General features: G+C 33.5%; 2 protein-coding genes across 2 annotated transcripts; one reads left to right on the plus strand and one right to left on the minus strand.

Moving 5' to 3' along the window:
- Window positions 1-8,069: 8,069 nt before the first annotated feature.
- LOC132268959 (small ribosomal subunit protein uS13z/uS13y/uS13x-like) lies at window positions 8,070-10,983 on the plus strand. Its single transcript, XM_059769902.1, has 4 exons — window positions 8,070-8,214; window positions 8,346-8,506; window positions 9,684-9,872; window positions 10,674-10,983. Exons 1-4 carry the CDS (start codon window positions 8,212-8,214, stop codon window positions 10,777-10,779), a joined length of 459 nt encoding a protein of 152 aa, XP_059625885.1. The 5' UTR covers window positions 8,070-8,211; the 3' UTR covers window positions 10,780-10,983.
- A 4,710-nt stretch (window positions 10,984-15,693) lies between these two features.
- Window positions 15,694-16,918, minus strand: LOC132268960 (transcription repressor OFP12-like). The gene has a single exon (XM_059769903.1). It carries the CDS (start codon window positions 16,606-16,608, stop codon window positions 15,871-15,873), a length of 738 nt encoding a protein of 245 aa, XP_059625886.1. The 5' UTR covers window positions 16,609-16,918; the 3' UTR covers window positions 15,694-15,870.
- Window positions 16,919-20,618: the final 3,700 nt, after the last annotated feature.

A 20,618-nucleotide genomic window follows, 5' to 3' on the forward strand; every position in this document is an offset into this window, starting at 1 on the left:
CTGCAAACGTATATATTCAACAGAGTAATTAATTGATTTAAGGGAATCGTCGTTCCTACAGATGGCGCCAACTGTTGAGGGTGAAATTCACGCGGTCCGATACGACACCGTTTTCCTGCAAGGAAGAGAGGAGAAGATCGATGAACCTTGACGGCACTGGTGTGGTGCCTGCCAAGAGCTCTCCGACGGTCAAGTTAGTCACCGGAGGTCTAAAAAGAAGGTAGGAATTTAATAATAGTTTTTTCGTCGTACCTTATTCCCGAGTCGTCGTCCTATTTATCGTCGCTTCCCTTATTCTCGATAAGGGAATTTCATCATCCTCATCCCATGGGACTTATCCCATGGAAATCTTATCTTTGATAAGATTTGTCATCATCCCCATGGAAATCTTATCCTACATAAGATTTGTCATCATTCTTATCCATGGAAATCGTTACCTCTAATAATAAAATATTATCGTTAATCACCGAAAAGATCTGGCGGCTGGTCAACACTTGGTTGTCTCTATCGTTAGGTCAAGATAGATTTATTTTTCCCTATCAGTTTCCTTATTAAAATTCACGTTAAACACCTGTCTCATTGAGCTCTATCAAAATACGATTTTCCTTAAGGGTGTGTTTGGTAAGGTTGATTTAGAGGGATAGGGAGAGAAAACAAAAGAAAAGAAAGGATAGGATGACAGTGTGTTTAGGTGGGTTAAATGGAGAGAAAAGAGAGGATGGAGAGATATAACTATCCCTTCCTATTCCTCATTTGCTTTCTTTCCTAATTTGAGAAGATAGGAAGATAAATGCTAGTGGAGTAAGTGATGAATAGTTAATACCAAAAATACCCTCTACAAATAAACATAAAAAAAAATTATTCCATTTATGTCCAAATTATTTAAAGAAATATTCTTCCTACAAAAGAGAAATAATCAAGGCCTGATTTTCCAAAAGGAAATATTTAAGAAATATTCTTACGGAACAATTAGCTTGGAAGTAGCTTGGTCTTCCTTTTCATATTGATTGAACAAAGGGAGCGAGCTGCTAGTGGAAGCAAATTTGTTTTCACTCTTTATTTTTCTTTTTATTTTTTTCTTTTTTCTTTTTATTTTTTACTTTTGTTTTTATCCATTACATTGAACTAACATAAGGGAACATTTCAAAATATCTTAATGGGTGAAGTAGTTATGAAAGGGTAAGACAGTAATTTAGTCACTATCCTTTCTTTTCTTTTCTCTCATCTATTCTGTCCAAATAAAAATAACTATCATTTCATTTTTTTTTTCCCTTATCTATCCAAACATGAATATAAATTATTACTATTATTTTTTTTTTTCTCTCTTATCTTAGATTACCTTTTCTTTTCTCTCCTCCCTTGTCTATCCCAAAAAGACCCATTAACTTTTGTGTATAATTGCATACTGACTACTACAACCTGGACGATTGAAGTGCCAATCAGCCATCTATCAAGAGGAGAGAGAAAAAAGTTCGAGACAAGACTTGTGGAGCAAATGAAATTATACATTATTTTATAAGTCAAGAGCGTTACAATAAATGACTAAGATTAAACAATCCAACGAATAAAAGTATTTGCGTAGAAAGTACACTATGCAAATTTATACAACTACAGAACAATTCACACTAGTGTTGAGAACTCTAGAAGAATGCTTTTACCATGCAGATTACTCTTGTCATCATCTTGCTTTTTTAACCTTTCTTGACGGGACGTGACAATATGGTAGTTGGAAGGAAATTTTTTATTATTTTTTTATTATTATTTTTTCCCCGGATGGTTGGTAATAGACAATATATGAATATACTGCGCCCTAGCCTGCAGTAATTTTTTTTTTTTTCCTTTCATTTTTGCTCTCTAAATTCCTTTTATAAAAAATAAAAAAAAAATTTAAATTTTCTTTTAAAATAAAATCGATTTTTTTTTTCTTCTACTTCTTTAAATTATCTCTTTTTCTGTTTCTTTTTCCGTTCACTGGACGTTATATATTAAGATATATATAATGTTGATATATATATATTGATATATAATGTTCAATGAAGGATATAAATGAAATTAAATTGGAAAAAAAAAAAAACTGAAATTTCTTTAGAATTTGCATTAAGATGGAAAATCTCATGATTAGACTTACACAAGAAAGGAAAAAAAAAAAAAAAAAAGAAAAGAAAAGAGGATAATTGATACGTGCTTTGCTTTTTATACGTGGTCTCATATTGAAACTTCCATGGTCAGTTTCGATGTTTCTATCTGAGTGAAGCAACCAACTTTCTCCAAAGTGGACACAACTTTATGTAGAATTATTTTTGGCTTAGTTCATTAATTATTTTTACACGTCTATTAGCCAGATTATTGCTACCCTATCAAAGTTCAGATGATATTCTTGTGGCCTTTTTTACCAACAAAATAATAAAAGAATGCATTTTTACTTAGAGTAACGTGCAAAAAAAAGGAAAAACAAAAAAAAAACTCTATTATATACCGAATGTGTAAATACCCTTAATTTTTTATTATAAAAAGACCTTTATATTTTTCAAATTGAGCAAATAAGGGCATTTTATCAATTTTAAAACTTAAATACTTAAAATGCTGTTAAGGCAAAATAAAAATAAAAATACATTAATTTCAATTAATTGGATGTAGGAGGTTTGTATGTTTATTGTGCCCATTATTTAGAGATTTTTGTATTAAATTATTACTCTTTGATATATGCACCCAAATTTGTTGAAACTTGCATATATATATAAAAAAAAAGGGCAGCTTGAAGAAGAAGGATACATGAGATTGATGCATAGTCATTAGAAGATAAACGCAACAATAGCTTTTTTGATGCATAGTCATTAGTCTCTTCTGTTTGGATTGCGTTGGAGTGCATTTTGTAGATTGGATACCCAGTGTGTACTAGTGAAGTGAAGTGACAAATGATGAGAATATATGTGAACCTTGTAGGAGAAACTTCGGCTTGGTTTACTTGACACACTAAAAGGAGACCAATAAAGTAGAGGAAAATTCATTTTGTGGGTTTCCTCAAATGATCATAAAGTAGTACACTAATCTCTGTAGCTTCAAAAATAAGGAATGATGGTAGAAATTAAACTTTTTGAAGTGTGAAAATTGACTAATTAAGGAGGGGTTTAGCTCCTTCAATGTGACTTTGACATCACACCATGAGAAAATTAAAAATTGAGGAGGAACAGTGATATAGAATTCACCCTTGTCTAAGCAAACCTACATTTAACTCTTTTATTTCCTTCCAACCTTTCACCTACCGGAGCAGCAAAACCAGTACTTCTCCTTATGGGGTGGCTTCAATCCCTCTTCTCCCCATTGAAGAAACTCTGGGTTCGGCTTCATTCCAAACATAGAAAGCGTACGTGTATATTTTCCATTTTGCTAGCTCGCTACACTTTTTTTCTTTTTTTTTTTTTCCCCTCAAATATCATCATCATCTCTGCAATTGATGACCCTAATAAGTTGATAGAGTTGCTTTTGGATCACCAGTCATATTTCTTATATGTCTTCTTTTGATACTTTTTATGTCATGTTATTCGTTAAATCATTGCATTGTTACGTACCATCCATATCCCTTACCTTGAACCATCTTTAATTCTGTTCCACTCATCCTAAATTTAAGTATGTTTGTGCCATTGGAGTGATATTAATAAACAGAGTATCATTAATTCGTTCGCATTAGTTTGTTTGGGTTCAGTTTGCGTATAACCAAAACGTTTTCTGTTTAATTTCTGTGTTTCTTAATTTGCAGGGAAGGGATTATACATCCTGTATGAAGATGTGAAGTCCTGCTCATGCGAAGATGTGCACGTGCTCTGGTCAATACTGGTGGAGTCTGATACAACTTTGCTGCCAAAATAATGAAGTCTCTTAGCAAATCATTAGAGTGAATTAATGAAAATTTTCCATCCATGTACATACTACATAAACTACAACTCATTAATTTCCTTTTGATTTTCCTTCCCTCTTGGAAAATTTTCTTATATGGCATTTTGATAAGAAGGGGTTTAGGTTGCCTGTTTATATAGCAGTTCTCTTTTTCGTTCTTCAGTGTTCCAGCTCCCAAAATGATCTAATAATGTACATTATTGGAGTGACACCTATGTTCATTGATTTAACAGTAGCATGTACATTATTACACCTAAATCAGTATTTACTAATTAGTAGTAATCACATATGCTACTTAGTTTGGAAAACCAGATGCAACCATGAGATGTGCCTGATCCCGACTAAATCAATTTTGTGAAATTCCCGATCGATGGTCTAATGATAAAAACTCTTATCTCATATCTCGGAGATGAGGGAATTTTTCCACCCGGTGCAAGTTTAAAACATTTATCTGAAAAAATTGTTGGTTTTATATTGATTATAACAGTGCAAAAAGCAATCTATAAGCATTTATTTGAATTTTAGTTAAATTCATTTTTTACATATCATATTTTACATTTTAGTTCAAACAATAGTTTTTTTTTTTTTTTTTTTTTTAAAGGTTAAGTGCAAAAAACCGCCTGTAATATAAGTTTCGTGTATAAATAGTTCATCCTTTTTGAAAATGTACATTTCAGTCCATAAAATTTTTAAAAAGTGCAAATAAGTACCTGACCACTTTTTGATCAAAATTGATATAAAATAAATTTTAAAACCCTAATTTGCCCTTTTCTCTTCCTATTATGCCATTTTCTAAGGGGCTCCAGCCATCACATCACTGCCACAACAATTGGTGGTGGCAGCTCCACCATCATGGTCGCCACACTCAAAAACCACCACTACCCCCACACCCAATATAATAATAAATAAAAACTTCAAGATACTCATTTTTTGTTTCAATCTAGATGTTCACTCGCATCATCAAACCCACCTCTCTCTCTTTCCCTCTCTTCATCTCCATTACTTGCCCCCGAAAATCAATACCCACTCTTCATCACCAAACCAACGATGGACTTTGTAGAGAAATTACTGTTGCATCAATGCTGCAATTCGATTTGCTGTGACTCCACGGATCTTGTAGAGTTTTTAACCGTTGCATTTCTATTTATCCAAAAAAAAAAAAAAAAAACAAAAAAAAGGGAGAGAGAGTGAAACTGGGTTTGAACTCATCTCTCATGCAACCATCTCATTTCTCCCCTCTCTTTCATGCGGAAGAGAAACTACCGGAGAAGATTGTGTGAGAGATGTCTGATGGCAAGGACGGGTTTGGTGCTGTGACTCCACGGATCTTGCAGAGTCTTTAACCGTTGCATTTCTATTTATCAAAAAAAGAAAAAAAAAAGAAAAAAAAAAAAAAGGAGAGAGAGTGAAATTGGGTTTGAACCAGGGGTGCAAGTTGGGTCGGGTAACTTGAACCCAACCCCAGCCCAGCCCGATTTTTTATGGGCTTAGGCAATCATTTTTACAATTAGAGTTGGGCCTGGGTTGAAAATTTTCAACCCGAATTTAATTAGGGTTGAGCTTGGGTTGAAGTGCTAGCAACCTAGTCAACCCGAACCCGAATTCTAATATTATTTTCATATACATTTTTACTTTAAATACATTATGTATAATATTTAAAACTATTATTACTTTTTTTTTTTTTTTTTTTCTTTTTAACTTCTTTTGTTAAATCTTAACTTATTGTATGTTGACATTTAGAATAATTAATTTTCTAAAAATTTGTTTGCAATTCATTAAAATTCAACAAAAAGTCTTTAAACTTTTTCTTATTTAAGAGTAATTTTATCTAAAACTAATTCAAGATCATATTAAATTTTTTGTGTAAGAATTAACCATATGAGTAACCCGAAATTTTTACCTGAAATCTAATCCCGAGTTACAAGCCCGAATTTAAAAGTAGGAGGATGGGTTGGGCTTGGGTAAGTAGTTAAGGTTGAGGATATGGTTAGGGTTAGGCTTAGGTTTACCATTTCAGATGGTGAGTTGGGCTCAAGTAATACCTCAAACCCGCCTAACCCGCCCGAGTTGCAGCCCTAGTTTGAACCCATCTCTTATGCAACCATCTCATCTCTCCCCCCTCTTTCATGTGGAAGAGAAACGACTGGAGAAGATTGTGTGAGGGATGTCCGATGGCAAGGATGGGTTCGGTGTTAAGGACCTCACCGATGCTAAATCAGTTCTTTGGGCATGTATCGCTGGTGCAATCGGCGTTGGTGAAGTGGAGGAGAGGACGTCAGCATTGGTTTTGCTTTCTAGGTTTGAACCCAACAATCCCTCTCGCGGTGCTCTGAATCGTGGAGAGTAGGTCACGCGTTAGATCTATGCACAGTGGCGCGGGAGCGCGTTGGCACATCTTTTGGACGGCTAAGTATGAGATCGGTGGTTCGCGGGAGACGAAGAAGCTGAAGTACCATTCAGAAGACGAATAGCTGGAGGATGACGAGTTTGAGTTTCCCCGCCGTCGCGATTGAAAAAGTTCGATTCTTGTTTGGTGGCTGTTGGTCATGATGAAGGACGACGAGCTTCGGACGTCATTAATGATGGTGTATACATGAGGAAGGTGGTTGTTGGCGACGGTGAAGGACGGCGCAAGGTCGGAACAATCAGTGGCGAAGAGATGATTACGTTTTTGAGAAGCTGAGTTTATGGGTGGGTTTGGAAATTGTCTAAAGTGGTAATTTTACATTGCCTCAATTTTTAAATATTATTTCATTTTATTGACAAGAGGGTATTAATGTCTTTTTATGGGAACATGGGGATATTTGCACCAAATTGATAGTATAGGGGGTTTTATACCACACATGGATTTTTTTGCACTATATCGATAGTAGAGGGGTGTTTTTTGCACTTAACTTCTTCTATTTTTTTTTTTTTTTTTTTATAATTTTTTTTTTGTCATTGGCAAAAATTAACACACACTCCATTTTGCTCATTTGAACACTCGAGCCATCACCAACCACTTTAAGGCGACAGGGGAGATGCACTCCCTTGGTGTAAACAATAGGTGATGGATGTCATTATTCAATTAGTAGAGTTTGTAGGAGTTGTTCCATCACGATTGCCGAACGTGTTCTTGAGTTCGATCTCATCCTTCTCGACATGACGAGATTTGACATCATTCTTGGGATGGACTGGTTGTCGTCCTTCAGAGTTTCAGTGTGTATCCCGGATGGGGATTGTTTCTGTTTTGTGAGAGATCGGTGAAATCCTCTCACTCATTCATTCTATGGTGTTAGGAGTCGGGATTGACAAACATTCTTCTTGGCTAGCCTTTTTGCCGATGATGACGTGGAGAAACTGTTTTCAAAATTACAAACTTACAAATAAAGCATGCCAAGAGTTTCTCTAATGAAAAGACTTCTAATGTTTTTTCCCCAATACTTTCTTTTAAATTTTTAACAAGGATAATATTTCAAGCTTTTTTCTTTTAGAGAAAAAAAATGTTTGTTACAAACAAATGTTGGGGATTATATGACAAATATTTTTTTTTTTGTCATTGAAAAGTTACTCTTAAAGGATATGAAACTATTATTTTAAATATTGTAAAATCATGTAATTTTAATGGAGTGTCGTCGTGATCTTGATCCTTACGGGCCTCTTGAATCTTCTCTTTTCCTATATTTTTTTTTTGTTTTTGTGTGTAATGTGGCTTTACTCTTGTTTTCTTTATTATTAATAGGAATTCTCTTATTAAGACCCTATGAATAGATTAAAACTTCATATTCATACTAGAACCACAATGATTCAATAAAAATCCTAAACTAATCCCAAGGATTCCCTAAGTAAGAACCATTGGATCATCACTTATTACATGAATAGATACAATGACTAAAAATTCAAAGAAATATTTGTCTTTTCGTCAAAATAAGCATATCCTCATGTTTCAGAGTGCAACTAAATAAAAAAACTTTTTTAAATCAAGAATGTAAACATTATAACAACATAAAATCGAATATTTTCTATATTTTAAGCAATATCTTATATGATTTTTACAGATTTTATATTTCATTGTTTATATGTGAAATTTTATTTTACAAAAAATGGAATATTTTATTTTACTACGTTGTTAATATATATATATATATTAAATTCTTTACTACGAGTCCAAGAATAATTTTTTTCAGGCCCAAATCTTCAAGGCTTGGGCTGAAATAGATACCCAGAGGATACGCCCATAAATATAGCTTATACATCACCCTAAGATTAGGGTTTAGTTTTCTCTCTTCTGCCGCAGTTAGAAGCCATCTCTCACTGAGAACGAGCTTCATCGAAGACATGGTCAGCCAGTTGAAAATTTCTCTCTTTTTTTTCAATTCATATTCTCTCTCTCTTTCTACATACATATATATATATGCACAGACTTTGATTTTCTAGTAATCTATCTTGTTTCTGTTGTTGGATATTTGCAGTCGCTGGTGGCCGGTGAAGAGTTTCAGCACATTCTTCGTGTGCAGAACACGAATGTCGATGGCAAACAGAAGATTATGTTTGCACTCACCTCCATCAAAGGTATCGGCCGTCGTTTCGCCAACATCGTCTGCAAGAAAGCCGATATCGACATGAACAAAAGGTTTCTCTCTCCTTTTTAATTTTACCCCATACGATTCTATCTTAAGGTTTTTACCGATTTATCTTATGTACTCTTAGTCCTTGATTCTATTATTTATGTCATTTTATGATTGTGACCGACCTGCTAATTGTATGTTGTGACGCATTAATCCTGGATTTTTTACTCTAAACCTCTCCTTAGTGTTCAGTTAAATATTATTTTTCTATTTCTATTTCTATTTCTTGATCTTTACCATTTGGTTTTGTTGATTTTTGTGCTTGTGCTCAATTTTTGTCATGTTTTGATTTTGATTATCAATCATATGTTCTGATTCTGTGATAATTTTCGCTTAGATTTAGTTTCTATAATTTTAATGGCAAAAGAAGTTGAGCTAGTAACTGTAAGGAAAACACAAGTCGAAAAGAAGCTTATGAAAACAGAAACTATATATATGATTCACTAGTAGAAGCTGTTTATGTGGTCCATAATGGGGTTTAGGCCTTTAATTTGGTTTTCTTGGTAAGAATGAAGGAAAAACAATTCAAGTAAGCTGTCTCCTTTTCTGAGCCATTCTATCAAATATAGGCGGATGTTGTGATGTCAATCTTTGGCTACCTTAAAATGGAGAACATATTGAGTGATCCGGTATATCATGTGATTGGTATGCCCACCCAAGCAACAAGCTCCATTCATTGGGATTGATCCCACTTAGATAGAATAACTGCTCTCAACAAATAAAAATGGTGGATGTTTATTGCGTGGGCATAACAATGACGACTCACCAACAATCTACTACTTCAAATGGCCTACGTTTTTTCACCAGAATTTGCCAGATTACTGCCATATTTTGCAGTTTCTCATTCATGATGGGGTGTTCTACGTGGTCCACCTTCCAAGGCTATGTAAGAAAACAAAATGGACTTTATCCCACCCTCTAAAAAAAAAATGCAATGGAGCCATTCTATTCTGCTGAGTTGTCTAAAGTCATTCTTTCTTCTTCTTATGCATATAGGTTCTCAATTTAAGTGTTTTTTTTATTTATTATTATTTTAAATATGATAATAAATCTTTTCCCTGGCCCCCTTGTTATTTTATGTTTTTTTAGTTATTGTATAGTGGATAATCTGAAGTAGTAGCAAGCATGGTATTGTCTGGATTCATATGATTTTTCTAATTTTATCTACATTAATTCTTGTAGGGCTGGTGAACTTTCAGCAGCAGAAATCGATGGCCTGATGACCATTGTTGCAAATCCTCGCCAGTTTAAAATCCCTGATTGGTTTCTGAACAGGAAGAAGGATTATAAGGATGGAAAGTATTCTCAGGTCACATCCAATGCCCTGGACATGAAGCTGAGGGATGATCTTGAGCGGTTGAAAAAGATCAGGTTTGCTTCTTTTTATTATTTTTTTGTCTCAACATAAAATTTTGTGGCTATAGTTAGATGGGTTTTTCTTTTTTTCTCAATATTCTAATATGACATAACTTTTAAAAAATAAAATACCCATGTAGCATAGAAATGGACACCAAAAAAATAGCTCACCTAGGTAGCAAAGAAATGGACATCTTGCACGAACACAATACAAAACGAATGCTTCAGAATAACGATTGTATCCTCAAGGAATAGGATATGACATGGTGTGAGTAGAAGAATATATAAATATAATTTTTAATGTGTATGCATTTATTATTTAAAAAATTAAAGAATTTTAATTATTTCTAATTTTAAAATATGAATTGAATTATGGAATAATGATTGTGTCCTTAAGTGTTTGCTGTAGACTTGATTTGTGGTCTACATACGTACAGTGTCATATTTTCTTTATGGAAGAAAGATTGGACTATACGGAGTGTGTTCATCTTGTTTCTAAGATTATCGAAGGTGTTTCCTTCTAAGACATGTTTCTGCTACATAAATTTTCTGGTATGTCTTGGTCAAGTGTTCAAAATAATGAAAGTAGTTTTGATATTATGGCCCTGTTAACGAGGTGTCCAGTAGGTGTCTTTTAATGTTATGCTAAGTGCAGTGTCTAATGTGTGTTCTCTGTGATCATGTCACCTTCACAGAAGTGTATGTGCTTCTTAGGTGTCAAGCAAGTAACGTGAAGTCTTGTCATTGAATTTGTATTGTTTCTTCAGATTATTTGCTAGTGTAGTCTTGACTGCTTATTGTTTCACATTGGGACAGGAACCACCGTGGTCTACGTCACTACTGGGGTCTTCGAGTTCGTGGGCAGCACACCAAGACTACTGGCCGCAGGGGAAAGACTGTTGGTGTTTCTAAGAAGCGATAATCTGGTTTCCCATTTATGTTGTTCTTGCTACTAGTTTCATTGTGCTTCAAACTTTTATCAAATTTTAGTATGTCTTGATAATTTGGCCCGTTGCTTTATTGTATCTCTTTACCGATTTTGGTTTTTCTATGCAACTCATCAATATTTTCTGTTTTGACAATATTACGACTTCTGGGCAATTTATTAGTGTTCTATTTTCTATAATTTGATTTGAAGAGTTTTGATATCTAGAGCACTTAAGATATCGAGTATTCAGAAGAGTTGATGACATGTTATTATGGGTTTTTCTTGATTCGTTACATTTTGTAGTGTTGTGCGGCATCTGCTCTCTGTAAGCTTGAGCATATCTATCTTACAATTGTGTCATTAACTTTCAAGCTTTAATTCTTTTTATTTGATATTTGAAATGGTATTTTCATAGATTCTATTTCTCTACATGATGATATAATAGACTGAACGGGGCTGTTCAGAATGAATTGAATGATTTTACCAGTTTTGTAGATTCACCTAGTTTTTGGGTTAGTAGTTGCTTGTTCTCTTGAATTTTGTAGCTTCTTTCTATTTATGCAGTTGTGAGTCATGCTATTTAGGTGAGTATAATTATTTCCTGTAATGGAATTGTTTGTTAATAACCATTTTCGGGGTCTGGGGTTGGACAGATATTTGAGCCATGCCATTTTTGTTTTGTCAGAGTTAGCCCTCCTGGAGTATGATTCTTTCTTTTTTTTTTTTTTTTTTTGGGGGTTTCAGGTCACAGTTTGAAGTAGTATATATATATTTTGCAGACTTTAAATAGTGCTCGTAATTGATGACATATACTATAGAGGGGGTGTTATTTTGTCATTCTTTGTTTGTTTGCTTAACTGCTCAAATTGATGTAGATACATCTTCTTCTTTTTTTTTTACTGGATCATATGCGATTTACATTTCACCTTGCTGGATTCCTTTTTCTCCCTATAAATGCACAGGTGGGAATAGGCTTCTTTTCCAAATGAATTGCCTTTTGATTGCTTTGCTGTTCTTTATTTCACTTTTACGTTTGTAGTTTTTGGCCTTAACATTACATCTGTAAATGCTGTGGATGGGCGGTGCTATCTAAAGCCAGATTTGGGTCAAGTTGCTTCCTAGAAGGCCTTTGCTTTGCCGGTGTAGGTGTAGTGAGTTAAACCTGTATTTTTCAATTTTAGGCTCATTTTGCAACCCAGACCTGGTTTTGGAAATGCAATAGTTGCCTGACTCGGGGTATTTAAAAGTAGAAAGAGATATAATGTTGTGGATTTGGTGGTGTTATTTCTATCTATGGTTGCTCCTGTAGTCCTGTTTTGTGTGATTACTTGTTGTCGAGTTGAGAATTGAAGCCAAGAATGCATACCAGAAATCGAAGCCAGAGATCCAAAGGATTACCCAAGATCACCATTGAGGGAGAAAATAGACAGATGGAAGTTGCAGGAGCAAGAGAAGGATGACAGATGGGAGAGACTGCTATGTTAAAGCTTATATAGAGTTGTACCAGAGATAAAAGGTAGAATGGAAAATAACACATAATCACATCATATAGAGCAGTATAGAAGTGGATCCTTTGAAGAATTATTGTAAAAGTCACCGCTCTTGCTCATGAAAGTAATAAGTAATAATTTGAGGGGAGGGGATGGGGTTTGGTTGGTGAAGGACACAACGAACAGTAGAAACCCTAGATCCGTGTGGAGGTTGATGCCTTAATGGTGGGGTGCATTGGGGAGAGAGATCCACATCCTCTCCTGCATATATATATATATATTAGTTTTCTTGTACGTATTTATCTATAGCTTGAGAACAAAAGAGATCATAGCTTGGTCTCTTTTTACAAACACATATATATAATACTCTTGCTAGATGCCGCTGAGGATTTGAGTTCATGTCTAATATATTTTTGGTAAGAATTTAAGCACCCAATATTACTGATATGTGGAAAAAGATATAAAGGAAAGAATCTCAAAGGAGAATTCAATTTTTTTAAAAGCTGACAAGCAAAGTACGTACCTATATATTACAAAAATTTCAAAAAATCATTACAGAAATATGTTTAATCTGACAATGTATGTTATTTAGTACATAATGCCCAGGACAAGTGGTACATTATGAACTAAACAGTATCACGAATGAATTGTATATATGAGTTACGCTTTAGAGTATGAAACTTGCCGTGGCTCCATCGTTTTGAGTTGATGTACTATCTATATGAACAGCTTGCTCCACAATGACCTTTTATATATTATGTATTTGGTAAATTAGGCATATCTCACATGGGTACTTTGACTTCCTTGAGACTATAAAAAGTAAATTATTTCCTTATATATATTATAATATATTATAAATTTTTTTAAAAAGTAATTATTATATCTCATCTCTCTTATTACTTTCTTTGCCCTTTCTACCGGTTAGTCTCTCCTAACAAAATCTTATAAATAAATATAAAAATCTTATAAATAAGGATAACTTGGTCATTTTATGAATTTTTTTTTACAAATTTTGATGAAAAGGGGATTGTTGAGCATACATCCAAATTAAATTTTAAGAGGGATGTAATAAATATTAAATATTGTCATATTTGTCCAAACCACACCGAAGGTCAATAATTTACCCAATAAGCATCAACTTGGATCTTTAAGCATCATTAAGCATCAACTTGGATCTTTAATATCAATTTTTGTGCCCAAACAAGTCATCACTGATCAGTGGCATGATTCTTATATGTGACTTATCCCAAGTCGTCTATATAACTCTTAATATTTATTCAAAAAAAAAAAAAAAAAAAAGACAAAATCAAGATTCCACCGATCTTGTCTGTGGTGGGCTTATTTTAATTGTTGAGTTGATCCAAAGTTTGGCCTCATCTTAATCCAGATATTGTCTGGACTCAAAGATGCTGTCCAATCAAATATAGATAAAACAGTATATTTTATATGTACACACATATAACTACAAAAATCATCAATTTATTTATTTTTATTGTACAGTATAGGTTGGTCAATAATCAAAATTATTATAGTTGTCGATGTATGACTGGCCCGAACTGCCATGAGTTTACGCAACTTGTTTCAGTGTTTCTAAGAAACAATAAGCCCACAGGTTTTGTTGTTTGGTGGTGTTTTTTAAATGTGAATTGTAATTGTCTTTGGGATGGAGCCATAAAAGAAGCTACTGAAAAAGTAAGAGGGATATGCAAAAAGAGACAAATATAAAGAGTGCTGCAATATTTTATTCAATTTAAAGTGATTACCACTACCGGAGAAATTAAATTAAAGACGACTACGAGACTTGGCCGAATCTTCTATTTCTATTGTAGCGTCTTTTTTTTTTTTTTTTTTTTTTTTTTCTTTTTTTTTTTTTTTTTTTTGGGTGATGATAGAGAAACTGAATAAAAATACCAAATAAACACCGAATAATGACCTATCTAGGTCACGTTTTAGGCTACCAACTTTCCAAAAAAAATAACTTAGCTGATAAATATAAAGACAAATCTATCTTCAACGTTTAGCCTTAACTTCATTTTATACCCATTACTTTCTCTCTCTACCAGATTACGATTACTTAGAAATTTTATTCACTTTTTCTATTCCAAAATTTAGCCATATGTATCTCTCTCAAATTCTCATCATTTTCTCTCTCCAAGATTTGAATAAGAAATTACTTTGAAAATTCTATTTTAACTTTTCCTCTCTCTAAAAATGTATATACATGTCTCTCTCTCAAATTTTATTCAGTTTCTTTTTAAAATTTGTGTCTGAATTATCTCCTCTAAAATTCTTTTGAACTTTTTCTGCCTAAAAATTTTCAGATCTGGCTCTCAAATTCTCTTTACCTTTTCTCTTTAAGATTTGGATTTGACTTTCTTTTTCATTTCCATGTATTTGTTTTCCCCACCATTCATTTGTTTTTCGTCTCACATCTACCCCTAAAAACCTTCAAATTTGTCTCCATGACTTTATTAGGCTTTCTCCTGTACCTCTCTTTCTTCCATAAACCCTAATATCCAAACTTTATTAAAATGGGTTTATTGTTGATTGGTGACTTGTTAACTTGATAAGAAACAAGACAATAGAAAAAGAATAAGTTCTTAAAAAGAAAGAAAAACTTAAAGAGTCTGGAAAATGGTGGCCTCTATAGAAGATGGAGGAGAGAGAATTTGAAAAGAGAGAAAAATTGAAGAGTGTGAAAAATGGTGGCCTCTACGGGAAGATGGAGGAGAGAGAAATTGAAGAGTCTGGAAAAAAGATAAGTATAAAATCTAGAGAGAGACTAGTCATAATTACAGTAAGAAAAGGAAGGAAGAATATATGACATGGCAAAAAAATGTCAAGTTTCGGTGTTAATTCGGCAATTACTGTATCATTTTTCAATTGTAGCCCTTTATACTATAACATTTTTCAAGTACTTAACATTTATTTTATATTTTCACATATTCTAAACAGCCATTTTTCTTGTTAAAATGAAACAACCATCCTAATTATAAGCAATTGGCAAAAGAAAAAAATGAAATAGATTCTTGATAAAATGTTTATTTGCAATTATTTTAGTAAAAAATGCACCAATATATGGTATTAATGACTTGGAGTAAAGTTTCCTAGTTTAGGAATTATCAAACATTAATCCATAAAATCATCTTGAATGCAACATTACTTGTTACTATGAACAACAAAAATATTAAACTTGCACGCAATGCCCTAAAGAATAGATAGATCATTGGTTTCCTGTCACAATATGGGTCACACTCCACCCAATCATGGCTGGATACACACACACACACACACACACACACACATATATTCAAGAAAACACAACTCAAGAGCGAAATACTAGTGTCAGTGGAAATAGCAAATAGCTAGCCTACTTGGAAATGCATGTATAGGTTCAAATTAAACGAGGACCAGAAGGTACTGTCAAGGATAAGATGAAATTATAATTGAGGACAGAAGGGGACCAAAATTGAATATCCCCACATCTTTTTATAATTTCCAAATATATATATTTTTATATATTTTAGAAATTAAAAGAAGAAAAAAAGATTTGGTGATCATAAATCTAACCAGCTAGCACTACTGCTTTAATTTATTATATTACATGGTTAGAACCTCCGCCGGCCAAGTCAGATTCCCGGTCACCACCAGCTGGCTGCTGCGACGTCATAAGACTAACAAGAAGGTCTGCGAAAGCTCCGACGATGAACTTGTGAGTGCTCTTGGGGTTCAGCGCAAGATAGCACAGCAGAAGCTCATGCAAGTAGTCCCAATTGGCTCTAACGTCCATCAACTCACGCGCCTCCACCATCTCCTGCATAGATCGCCGGAAGTCCTTATATGGGTCCGGCGAGTACGTGGGGATGGCAATGCTACCGCGGACAAGTGCGTCACATCCCGGCGGGTCACCCGGCGATGACGACGAAGAGGCGGCGGATGAGTCGATGATGGAGTTGGAGCGGCCAGGAGAGGAGAAGAAGAAGCGGTGGGAGGCGAAGACGGCGGCGAAGTCGGGGGTCGGGGAGTCGGCGTCAGATTCCGATGAGGAGTGGTCTTCGGATGAGTGGGTGAGGAGGGACTTGGAGTTGGAGGTGGAATCGAAGTTGAGTTCGTAGAGAGAGTTGAAGTTCTTGACAAGATCAATTGATGATGATGTGTTGGTGGTGGTGGTGGTGTACTTATCATGATCAGAAGTGGAGTTTGGTAATGGACGGTTGTGATCATCTTCTAGGGTTAATGGGGCAGGAGATGATGATGATGATGATTTTGGTGATGTTGGGCATTTGATCTTTGGGAAGCAGAGATGTAGGTTTCTCCCAATAGTGCTCGCCATCTCCCTAGCTAGCTCCTCCTGTAACTGATCTGATATGCTGAAAAGCTGTGTGTGTGTGTGTGTGTGAGAGAGAGAGAGAGAGAGGGCAAGTTATATTCAACTTGAAAGGTTAAACTATATTTATATGCACATGTTTAGAGAGAGAGAGATAGAGGGATGTAAACTATGACTGAGGATGGCAACCCATGGTGGTTATGTGTGTTAATTAACTTGTAGAGAGAGAGAGAGAGAGAGAGAGAGCAGCATCACCTACACCTACACCTACATGTATATTCAAGGGAGAGAGAGAGTCCCGTCATCGTTGATGGTGCTGTTTTTGTAGTTTGCAGTTTGTACTATGGATTCAACGGCGACTGGACACACTAGACAGGCGTAAAAGACTGTCAAAAGTTAAAATAAATTTTAATAATAATGACTTTGTTGATCCCCACGCTCACTACTTATGTGATCACATCACGTACAATCATCTACATCCGCATGTTGTGCGCGGTTGCTTTGCACGCAAGGTAAGTGCGCGTGAAGAGAAGGTTTAGATGGTCATTGTTTAGGATTTAAGCAAAGTGCACATGCAAAGGCCTGGGTTGCTGCATGCATAATATATAAGATATTTGAATTGTGTGTGTGTGTGTGTGTGAGAAATACAGACTTAATTTGAGTGGTCATGATATGAGAAAGTGAAAGATGGGATGGACATGATTGTCTCTACCACTTTTACCAGTCCTTGCTTGGGTCCCACTACTTTCACATCTTTGTGTACCAGGGGATTTTGATTCTTCAAGAATCACTTCATTGTTTTTCGCTAAAGAAGATATGTAATAATTAGATACTTACACCAATCAGCTAACAAAACTCATTTCGACTTTATGGCTAAATAATGCTGCACATTTTTTTTTTTTTTTTTACACACTCATTAAACAGATAATTCCATTTTTGACATCCTCTAAATCCTCATATCATAAAGGCAAAAAAAAAAAGAAAAAAAAGAAAAAAAAGAGTAAAAATATATAGAGTTTGCTTAGCTTGTAACTGAATTGTTTTCAATAATTTAGAAAATAAAAAACAATTTTCAAAGAATAATAAAAGAAAGTTATCTAAAAATAGACCTTTTTAAAATTGAATTTTTTGAAAACCGAGCCAAACAGAGTTTTCTATACAGTTTTTTTTTATTTTAAGTTTTCTGAAAAAGTAAAATTATTCTCAAAGTTACAAATCAAGCAAGGTCATAGTAGGTATTTTCTTACTTTCCATGATCTCCGTGGCAACTTTATGCCACATGTACACGAAAAGACTACCATAAAGTCATTTCTCATATACTTGGAATGATATACATATTTTGTCCGAGTTATTGGAATAATATTTTCTTCTAATTTATAAGAATTATTTTTTAAAATTATTTTTCTTTTTTACTTGTTTTAAATATTATAAAAAGATACTAATATAATTACACATTATCACTTCAAAGGAGGATATTCCTCCTTATATATGGAGGGGAAAGTATTCTTCATGTTCTTTTATCTTATAGAAATATACTACTTCCATTTCATATTTCGAAAATTTTGACTCGTAATTACTTTTTATTTTTGAGTCATTTGAGGTCATTTTTAGTCATATTCTTTTTATATATTCATATATTATCTATATCTCAAATTAAATGTCTATTTCAATAACTTTGACTCACAAAAATTATAAGTCATAATTTTGTAATGAACAATTAATATGAAATGAAGGTAATATATATATATACTTGAACCAAATTGTCTTGTAAACGAATTATTATAGATCCTATCATTACAGAATAGGAAGACTCTAAACAAAATTTGATTTTAATTTGTGTATTTGAATAAGGCATTTCACCTTAAAAATTGGCTTTACTTAGTTGCATGGCATTTCTATTTGTAGAAAAGCTTATGATTTACGTTGAAATGGAAGAAAATGGTAAGAAAAAACAAGGATGGTCCAACCAATTAACATTATTACTACGTTACAGGGGCAACAACAATCACATCACATCACATGATGGGTAGCCTAACCGTATACCAATGCAACTACCATTTTGCTTCGCTTCATATTAGAACTATGTCTATCAATATTATTAATTTCATACCACTCCACTTGTTAAATCATGTGCTTTATTCCCAATAAATCTAAACAATCTTTTCTTTTGTTATACGCTAACATTTTTGTAACAGTAAAACGAAAAACACCTTAATTTTTTCTTTTTTTTGTTTTTATCCTGAGAAGAAAAGCAACGAACCACGTAAAATAGCAAATAACAAAAACTAGTAATAACAAAACTAATACCTTTTATAGTCAAGATCACATTCTTGCTGATATATATAAAAAAATAAAACTAAAAATAAAATCAAGACAAATTATTTATTTTGTCTATAACATCCTGTTATTCAGTTATTCTCATATTTTAGACCATTATTTTGTAATATACATATAAATTAATTATTTAATTTGTCCACAACATATATATATTTATATATATATATATACATATCTTTCATCATGGTATTCTTCAACCCAAATGACAAGAACAGGACATTGTTTTCTTTTGACCTGCGGGCAATTGATCATTGACAATGGCCAACAATTAATTTGAAACAACCATTTACTTACAACATTGCCAATCCAGGAGAAACAAATGAGGTTACTGTCTAGGCATTTCATTATTGTGATGCCATACATATATACAAGGGTTTGATATATATAACTAGAAGAAAAAAAAATGTCGACCATATATTGTTTCAAAACTGGTGGTAACAAAATAAAGTTCGTTAATTGAAGTTAGTGTCACGTGGTGTCAATTGCAAGGACCATGTATTTTATAAGTATATTATGTCCACATGGCACTCCGTGAGACAACAGATAAAGTAACTTGTGAGAGATCAACATCAACTGCATTGATTCTTATTATATCTCTGCATCATTGTCCTCCTCCAATTAATTAAGCCCCTTTCTTTTTATTTATTTCAACCAAAAAAAAAATAGCCCTAAAAATCACCAGACCATCCTACCATATCTGAAAAAACTCATAAAATACATGTCTGGAATTTGGTGAAAATTTGGCCCTATCATTTTATTTTTTTATTTTTATTTTAAAAAAGCATTTTCATGTGCATTATTCTAAATTGATATTTGCAAAATAATGAAAATATGTGTGATACTAATTTTAAGATATTTGGAATAACATTGACATTTTTGAATCAATCACATTCATAAAAATGCCTTTAACCAGTTTTAGCTAGCATATATTGTCTTGTGCATTATTCTGATAGTATCTTTAATTTTCAGTCCAGCTCCATTAATAATGGCGATGATAATAATATATATTTATATATAGCAACAATTTATTATATAATGCCTTGTTGTTTCAAGTACAGCGGTCCACATAATTAATTATCAATAATAGAAGAAGATCCAGAAGTTCGATCGTAAGGTTACAATGGGACAGGAAGAGTTCTTTTATTTGGATAAATTACAGTGGTACAAGAGGTTTATCTAAACGTTTGTCGGACTCATTTTAGTATACTAGTCATTTCTGCATTAAATACATGTATGTATGTATTGGTCTTATATGCATTTTTCAAAAATTCCTTTCTAACCAACATTCCACAGAGTGAAGCTGTGCACAATGAAGAGGGAGAAATTATTATATGGTCGGTGATTTCTGTTAATTATACATTTTTATACAATTAAATATATTTATTAATTTATAATTCACCTTAATCATGTAATAATTTCTCGAAACTCACACCTTATAAATTAAAGACTAAAAAGGCTTTCTTTTTACACTTTCGATGGGTAGGAAGTTGCGGTACAAATCAGTACCCCAAACAAACAATTAGGAAATTATTTGATAGGAAATCTTAGATCATAGCTGTTCAAGTTGTCTTTGTTGGGGAGTCTATGAACATACACTTACCAGCCAAGCTGTTTGCAGCACTATGGGACACTGACACTAGTCACACTACCCCTTCAATAATAGTCTCTCTCTATGTTTT

The sequence above is a fragment of the Cornus florida genome, unplaced genomic scaffold (assembly GCF_030987335.1).
Source record: "Cornus florida cultivar Cherokee Brave unplaced genomic scaffold, ASM3098733v1 CherokeeBrave_3.0.0_Hap2_Chr08, whole genome shotgun sequence".
Lineage (NCBI taxonomy): Eukaryota > Viridiplantae > Streptophyta > Magnoliopsida > Cornales > Cornaceae > Cornus > Cornus florida.

Coding starts and splice junctions, on each gene's coding strand:
- LOC132268959 (XM_059769902.1), top strand. Junction 8,507..9,683: donor GATATCGACATGAACAAAAG/GTTTCTCTCTCC, acceptor TAATTCTTGTAG/GGCTGGTGAACTTTCAGCAG. Junction 9,873..10,673: donor GAGCGGTTGAAAAAGATCAG/GTTTGCTTCTTT, acceptor ACATTGGGACAG/GAACCACCGTGGTCTACGTC.
- LOC132268960 (XM_059769903.1), bottom strand. CDS start 16,608: ATGGCGAGCACTATTGGGAGAAACCTACATCTCTGCTTCCCAAAGATC.